This window comes from Cicer arietinum, chromosome 4 (genome assembly GCF_000331145.2).
Source record: "Cicer arietinum cultivar CDC Frontier isolate Library 1 chromosome 4, Cicar.CDCFrontier_v2.0, whole genome shotgun sequence".
Lineage (NCBI taxonomy): Eukaryota > Viridiplantae > Streptophyta > Magnoliopsida > Fabales > Fabaceae > Cicer > Cicer arietinum.
This window is the reverse complement of record NC_021163.2, coordinates 2,443,892-2,451,907: the sequence shown is the minus strand read 5'-3', so window position 1 is coordinate 2,451,907 and position 8,016 is coordinate 2,443,892. Positions and strand designations below refer to the sequence as shown.

Genomic DNA, 8,016 nt, shown 5'->3' with positions numbered 1-8,016 from the left:
AGAGCGGTTAAATATTAAAATTAATTAAGACTAATATTAAAATTAACAACTATTTAACTCATATCTTACTAGAGTTTGTGTGTCTGTTTTATTTGTCGTGAATCTCAAATTCTAACTCACTTAAACTTTTTTCTATGAAAAATAAATAACTTGAGAGCAAATATTGTAATCTCTAATACTTTTACTATTTTTTTTATCATTTATATTTATTTTTTCTCTTACTTGTGTTGCTTAAAGAATCCAATTTTTAAAGATGCATTTGGTTGGGGAGGAGATGAGGGGAGATAATATTGTTCAAATATATTTTTTGTTATTTATCTTTTATTAAATATTTATTTTGAGTTTTTACTTTTTTTAATTTATTTTTTAATTTATCTTTTATAAATGATGAATGAATAAATGTCGGTCATTTTCATCATAATCTTTTCAAAATAGTTATATAATTATTGTCGTGATCGTTTGATATATAATGTTGAATTAATTGTAATGTTAAGTGTCCAACCTTAACAATAACGAGATCGAGATGCAAATACAAACAACTCTGATAAATGTTTTTTATTTCAAATACTTTAATAAGTTTCAAATAGTGCAAGAAGTTTTTTTCTTATGCAAGTTTATAAAATAAAAGATAAAACCTAATAAAAAAATAAAAAACTAAATCAAATATTAATAAAAAGATAAATATTTAAATCTGTTATTAAAAAAATATTTGATTCAAATTATAATGAAATCTAAAACACTTCAAAGTAATGAAAAAGAGAAAGTAAAAAACAAATATTTTGTAAAAAAAACTGAGAAATTAAATTATTCCCTTCTTCTTGCCCGCCAAAATCACACTCAAAGCAATCGTAGGTCTTATGATTATGAGGAGAACATTTCCCCTCACAACCTCTCGTTATTACACTTCTGCCACTCTGTTCCTTACACCACAGAATCTCCTTCATCTTCTTCAGCTAAGCATCGACCTTCATGCTCATAAACTAACCCAACAATGTCACTCTCAAATCCTCGCAAACGGGTTCGCCCAAAACGCTTTCCTCACCACCAGGCTCATCTCTGCATACGCCACATGTGGAGATTTAACCAAGTCAAGGTTTGTCTTTGACTCCATTGAAGCCAAAAACGTTTATCTCTGGAACTCCCTCATTAATGGGTATGTTAAAGATCATCAATTTGAACAAGCTATTGCGTTGTTTCGCGAAATGGATCGTTGTGATGATGATAGTTTGTTGCCTGATGATTACACTCTTGCCACAATGTCCAAAGTTTCTGGTGAGCTTGAGGATTTGGTTTTTGGAAAAATGATTCATGGGAAGAGTGTGAGGGTTGGGGTTGTGTCGGATATTGTTGTTGCAAATTCTGTAATGTCAATGTATTGTAAATGTGGCGAGTTTGGTGATGCAATGAAGGTGTTTGATGAAATGCCTCAGAGGAATGTTGGTTCGTTTAATGTTATAATGTCTGGATGTGCTTCCTTGGGGAATTCCGGTTCTACTTTACATGGTGATTTGTGGAATTTTTTTCGAAGAATGCAGTGTGAAGGTTATAAAGCTGATGCTTTCACAATTGCTAGTCTTTTGCCTGTGTGTTGTGGTAATGCAGGAAAGTTGGATTATGGGAGGGAACTTCATTGTTATCTTGTGAAGAATGGATTGGATTTGAAGAAGGGATCTGATGTTCATATGGGGTCTTCTTTGATAGATATGTATTCAAGGAGTAATAAACTTGTTCTTAGTAGGAGAGTATTTGACCAAATGAAAAGCAGAAATATATATGTGTGGACGGCAATGATTAATGGTTGTGTACAGAATGGAGCACCTGAGGATGCATTGATTATTCTCCGTGAGATGCAAAGGAAGGATCGAATTCCACCCAATAAAGTATCGCTTATTAGTGTGCTTCCAGCTTGTGGCTTGCTTGCTGGATTAACAGCAGGGAAACAAGTCCACGCGTTTTCTATTAAGATGGAGTTGAATGATTATATTTCCTTATGTAATGCTTTGATTGATATGTATGCTAAATGTGGGAGTTTAGTTTATGCAAGACGAGTATTTGATAACAGTTCTTACTTCAAAGATGCTATCACTTGGAGTTCGATGATCTCTGCATATGGATTACACGGGAAAGGAGAGGAAGCTGTGACAACATATTACAAAATGCTTCAGCAAGGGATCAAGCCTGACATGATAACAGTGGTTGGTGTTCTTTCTTCTTGTAGCAAGTCAGGATTGGTAGATGAAGGAATTAGTATATATAAGTCCCTGACGACGAAGTACGAAATGAAACCAACAGTTGAAATCTGTGCTTGTGTTGTAGATATGTTAGGTCGATCGGGACAGCTTGATCAAGCCTTGGAGTTCATCAAAGAAATGCCTATAGATCCTGGTCCAAGTGTTTGGGGATCTCTTTTAACCGCCTCTGTAATACATGGAAACTCGACGACAAGAGACATGGCTTATAAGTGTCTCTTAGAGCTAGAACCTGAAAACCCTTCAAATTATATCTCGCTATCAAATACATATGCTTCTTATAGAAGATGGGATGTTGTAACTGAGGTGAGAACAATGATGAAAGAGAGAGGTTTAAGAAAAGTTCCAGGTATCAGTTCGATAACTATCAGCGGTAAGACTCATTCTTTCTCTGTTGCCGACACAACACATCCTTCTTCTAGTTCAATCTATGAAATGCTCGATGACCTTGTATCAATAATGACAGATGGTTGTACTGATATCGATACCCTAACTTAAATCTCCTGGAATTGACGTGATAATTGTTTTTATCTTTTGAAGTGTCTAGTAAACACTGAAAACTGGCCAGCCATGTAGCTCAGCCAAATCTGAAACCCCTTGCTTGGTGATCATTCAAGATTCAAAATCAGACATGCTAATAATTATTTGTGAGAAAAACTACAAAAAAAATCCCACCTTGTAGGTTGTTTTGATAAATATGTTTACTTTAGGAGGTGACAACACTGTTGAACATAGTGAGTGCAAATGAAATGGTCCCCGTGAGATACTGAGCAGCTAATCAATGTGCAGATACTTGGATGTTCACATTTAGTTTGATCATCATGAAGAAAGGGAAAAATACCTTACAGCGGTAAATTATAGGTACTGATACTCCAAAAGAAACAGTATGAACTAGAATCATTTCATTCAAATCCAGCCTCATTACTGCATAGGTGACAAAAGCATGCTACCGAGTACCCACAAAAATAGGAGAATAGGGATTTTAATGTAACTCACATTCTGATTTACAACCTGATAAAACCAGAGAGATCTTCATTTCCAAATATATTAGAAGTAACAGAAAGTTGGCTGCATGTGTTAGCAGAAGCAGATGTAGATTCAACAGTTGGCGCCAATGAGGGATAAAGTTATTGTATTATTAATTTCAAGTTTTTTGGGGGGTTTTAGCTTGAATGGTCCCTTGCATAGTCTGCCATTACTATTAAGATGAATCATAGCACTCTTCAAATAAATATAGGGTGAAATAGCAGTTAGGAACAATAATCAAGATATGAATATCTGTATTCTTGCTGCAGGTTTTTCCGCCTCAGCAACTTTGCCTTTCTTGTTTTCAATTCACTCATTGAGATCAGTTTTTACATTTTTTACATAAAAGAATCCAAGATAATCTTGTAAAAGGATATATATATATATATATAACCCAAAACAATTAGGAAGTATGAACTTAGTTGAGTTGCTCTTTTGATTGCCACCAACAAAATAGCAAGTTGCAACTGATAGCGATTTGCGCTATTCAAAACACGAACTGCCTTCAACTTGATGTCTAACTATTATGAATCAGAAGCAACTGAATAGACTGCTTTCATTGCTGAACATGATAGTAGCTTTTGCAAAACATGCACAGTCATAAGTCCAGCTGTCAATTAAGCTCCAAAGTTCATTGTCTCTTAAAAAATCATCTATTAAATTTCTAATATTAAACTTTCTATTGAAATAAGTTTTAAATTTCGATCTATTATTTTATTAATTTTATGGACTTAAGTGAAGGGACGCATGAGCTTAATATTTTTTAATCTAAATATTTTTTGAAAATTTATTTTTTTAATTAACAGTTTTTTCTAAGAAAAAATTGAGAAAAATCAAAATGTTGAATTTTTCTTTCGAATAAAATTTTTTGAGAAAAAAGTAAAAAAAAAATTGTAAATCAATTTTTATTGTCGAAGTTTTTAAAAAAAGTCAGAAGATAAATTTTAAAAAGCAAGTCCATAGACTATTTTAACCCACAATTTTAGAAGCTTTTTGACTTTGGAGGCTTGGTATTTTAGGATCTTAATTACTATTAAAATTTTGGTCCTCAAATATTTAGATTGAAGTTAATAATTAGTGGACTTATGAAATTAACGGCTCTAGTCTCTGAGTATACATTTGTAAAGGAAATTAATTTTGTCATCATATATTGTGCACTTATAGTGCAACTAAGTTTACCTCTTTTTTTATAAATTGCTGACACTGTATATAGATAAAAGATTTGTTTACCTTCTAGTAAGTGCAGTCTCTAATGGAGGAAATACATTTCTTATTTCTATCAATTAAAAAATTCCTACCATTTTCAAGAAAAACGGCACGATGATTAGCTTTATGCCAAGTTGATGATTATACTAAGATCTCAATATGCTTTTATGTCATTTTTCTTTCTAGATGACTTGCCTTGGAAATCTTACCATACACAAAATAAAAAATCAAACATAATGCCGCGTCCAAACGAGCCTGAGAAATTGAAGTGACAATATCTAAAATATAACCCCACGAGTCCAAAGAAACAAAGGTAACAACATGATTTATTTATAGTACAACAGGCATTAATTCTCAAGTTATTTTGTGGCAAAAGTTAGCATTAACTGTCCAAGATATGTTACAACAACATTATTATTAAAAATGCCACCTATGAAATCCTCCAACTAAAAAATTTCAAGGATTTTTTTTCATGACCTTACATGAGGTGAGGAATAAAACTTCCCTCAAAAGTATGTCATCTCCAGATTCTTATATCACAAACCACAATAAATGGTCCAAGCGAACTAAACTTGACATCATGGTGAGAATTCAAAATTTGTCTCCAGAATTGAGAAAACTTCATCAAGGGAAGTTACCTTGAAATCTGGTTTGAAATCAACATTAGCATACTCGGGAGAATCATATCTTCCAGTTTGATCAAGCAGACATGTATGTGCTCCTGCTTTCCCTCCACACACCACCTGTAAAATGGTAACACAAGCAACATCAATCAATTCACATCTGAATCCACAAATATTTAATAAGAAAATATGTGCATAGAGTTGAAAGAAAATGCTTTGAGCTGAGTAGGAAAATAGGAACCACTGTAAAAAAAACTGATAGTTTCCACACTTTTAAATGCTGATACTATAAAAGCAAGTTGAAGTTCCTTTCTAAACGAAATATTATCATAAAAGTACAGGGCCAACTAATCCAACTAGTAGGAAAAAGTTATTTTTTCATCCATAAAATTCATTTTCTAACACAACCCCCCAAACTGTGGTTAAAAAAAGAAAAGCTGAATCATGTATTTAATGATGGTGAAAGCTTACACATAAGAAACCCTAACTAACACTTCAAATATATGCGCTTCTCATAAGACCTACACTATTTTCTTCTCGTGTGTAGACTGCAACCATTTAATTTGACAGAAAATACAAGGTTACACTTTTTACCATAGTTTTGGAGGTTATCTATATGAAAATAAAGTTCATGAAAAATGAAATGGGTTAAACAATAGGGGCCGTGTATAGTGTACACTATATATGGCACTTTTTTAATCATATTTTTGGTGCACAGGGTTTAGTGCCTGTGCAGACCACTTATTGGTGCAGAACCCTCGTGCTTATGAGTTATGATGAAACAAATGCAGGTATTAGAAGCGCCATAAAATTGACATGGATAAAGTGGTGTGGAAATACCACAATGCATAGTGAAAGAGTTGTAGGGTTCATCTTATTACAAACAATTACGCAATGGATTTGCAGACTGGTGATGAAATTTTTGTGCTGACTAAACAGTCTACTAGTCAGCACTCGGCAGTGCATAACCAACTTTATATGAAAAATTTGAAATATCTGTCCTTTCTAGATTTTGTTGTGAAAATATTTACTGTTCTGCATTTCTGCCTTTGATTTTGTAATTGTTTCTATAGATTGATCGAAGGTGAACAAGCATTATTTCCATATAAAGATGATGGAAAGAATTGATGCAGTTCAAATTGCACAGCTAGTGAGCTACTATGCTAACGGTGTTCAAGCAGTCATAACTAAATCATGAATAATTTGAATCAATTATGTGTAACGAGATCACTTACATCATCTTTAAGGCTATCCCCTACCATGATTACTTCATTTGGTTGAACATCCCAGAGAGAACAAATATGCAGTAGTGGGGCTGGATCAGGTTTATAAGGACGAAACTCCCTGCTTAATGCTGGGGAAAATGTAATCTGCAGCAAAGAGGCGTAGCCTATAATGAACGAATCCATCACTTAAGAAAAAGAAAGGAAAAAATAGTGAGATAGTAGTTTCCTTCACCATACTATGAGCCATTGAATACGAAAAAAGAAAAGTGGGGAGGAGCTAGAGCCTAGAAACATCTGCTAGTTCAATTTACTATGCCTCCACTAGAATTAGCTAAAAGAGAAAATGACCCATTTACAACATAAGCACTTATATCATATAAGTCCTTATATATATAAGCTATTTCTAAATAATGTCAAGTTGTTTTTATACAAGTTATAAGGCATATTCACAAGCTATCCTGAAGAGTTTGTGGAAATAAACTGAAAACAGTTTATGGACATGGCATACCTTGTTTCTATAAGCTCTCTCAAGGAGCCACATAAGTGTTTATGTCAATATATACACTCATATAAGTCAATCCAATCAGACCCTATATCCACATACAAAATTAGTCAGTAGTCCAAATGCTACAATTTCAACTCCCTTATACTGATTTAGTTTTCTCTAGGATTAACGAAATGGAATAGTTAACAACCAATCTTTATAACTTATCAAGCTTAACAGAAAGCATGTTTGTGAAAGAAAGAATATGTGTGGATAAAAAATTGAACTTCCCCACATATATAATATAATAATAAATTGAACTTCCTACAAATAAAAAATAGAAGTTAAACTGACCCCAAAGCGTTGGTGGAATAAATCAACTGCTGATTTCATATTACGTGTGATCAATCCCCTCCTTATTTTCTTTGAATCAAGAAGGTTACAAAGTTGAGCAGCACCTACACGATAATTAATTAGTCGTAATTAAGTGATAAATATAAGACGCAAATGAAGAGAGAAAATGGAATGAAATTAGGTATTAGGAATGTACCGGGCATGATTTGGAGCTGATCTAGAGCTTGGCGTTCGAAATGAGCGATGGTATCATAGGCTTGATGCTGTTGATGAGAAGGCCAGTGATCGATGAGCTTCAAGATGTCGATTCCACTAGGGTTTAAGGCTTTGAGGCGTTGATACTCTTCGTCGCCAAGCACTGCTTTGTACATGGAAGCGAAATCGATAACAGGAACGGTGAGAGTGCCATCCATGTCAAAAACGACGCCCCTGAGACGCGTTTTGGTGACTGCCTGTGACATGCTGCGTGGGAAGATAAGGAATGCCTTTGTGGAGGAGGAGGAGAGTAATGGCAATAATGGCATCTAGTGTAATTTGTGTTTTATTGGTTGTTATTATTATCTGTACGCAAGATTTCTGGTTGTGCTTCTTTCTGACGAGTGATAGTAAGGATTTTGTTGTCCTCTCCTCTGTCTCTCAGACACACACATATGTTTTGTTGGGTTATGTTCCTTCCTATGTCTCCTGCCTGCCAACGTCACTAGCATATTGCACAAACTACTATAGTGTAGGGTACTCTCATTTTGAATTTTGGTTTTTTAATAATCTTTTTAAAGTGATTTGGATTTTTGATTGAATCATTAATCAAAGTAATTTTGTATGTATATGAAACCATAAAAAAAAACTCA

At 33.8% G+C, this 8,016-nt stretch overlaps 2 protein-coding genes across 2 annotated transcripts; one reads left to right on the top strand and one right to left on the bottom strand.

Moving 5' to 3' along the window:
• The first annotated feature begins 832 nt into the window (after window positions 1-832).
• On the top strand, window positions 833-3,587 carry LOC101493079 (pentatricopeptide repeat-containing protein At2g29760, chloroplastic-like). The gene has a single exon (XM_004495197.4). It carries the CDS (start codon window positions 858-860, stop codon window positions 2,745-2,747), a length of 1,890 nt encoding a protein of 629 aa, XP_004495254.1. The 5' UTR covers window positions 833-857; the 3' UTR covers window positions 2,748-3,587.
• Window positions 3,588-4,779: 1,192 nt separating this feature from the next.
• Window positions 4,780-8,016, bottom strand: LOC101492748 (haloacid dehalogenase-like hydrolase domain-containing protein At2g33255). The gene is made up of 4 exons (XM_004495196.4): window positions 7,365-8,016; window positions 7,169-7,272; window positions 6,340-6,474; window positions 4,780-5,224 (listed from the first exon to the last, which is right to left on the bottom strand). Exons 1-4 carry the CDS (start codon window positions 7,690-7,692, stop codon window positions 5,060-5,062), a joined length of 732 nt encoding a protein of 243 aa, XP_004495253.1. The 5' UTR covers window positions 7,693-8,016; the 3' UTR covers window positions 4,780-5,059.

Bases quoted from the DNA above. Each gene is read 5' to 3' on its own strand.
- LOC101493079 (XM_004495197.4), top strand. From the start codon at position 858: ATGATTATGAGGAGAACATTTCCCCTCACAACCTCTCGTTATTACACT.
- LOC101492748 (XM_004495196.4), bottom strand. From the start codon at position 7,692: ATGCCATTATTGCCATTACTCTCCTCCTCCTCCACAAAGGCATTCCTT. The intron at 6,475-7,168 runs GTCAGTTTAACT...TCTTTGCTGCAG, and splicing joins TATTCCACCAACGCTTTGGG to ATTACATTTTCCCCAGCATT. The intron at 5,225-6,339 runs GTAAGTGATCTC...ACCATTTTACAG, and splicing joins GGGATAGCCTTAAAGATGAT to GTGGTGTGTGGAGGGAAAGC.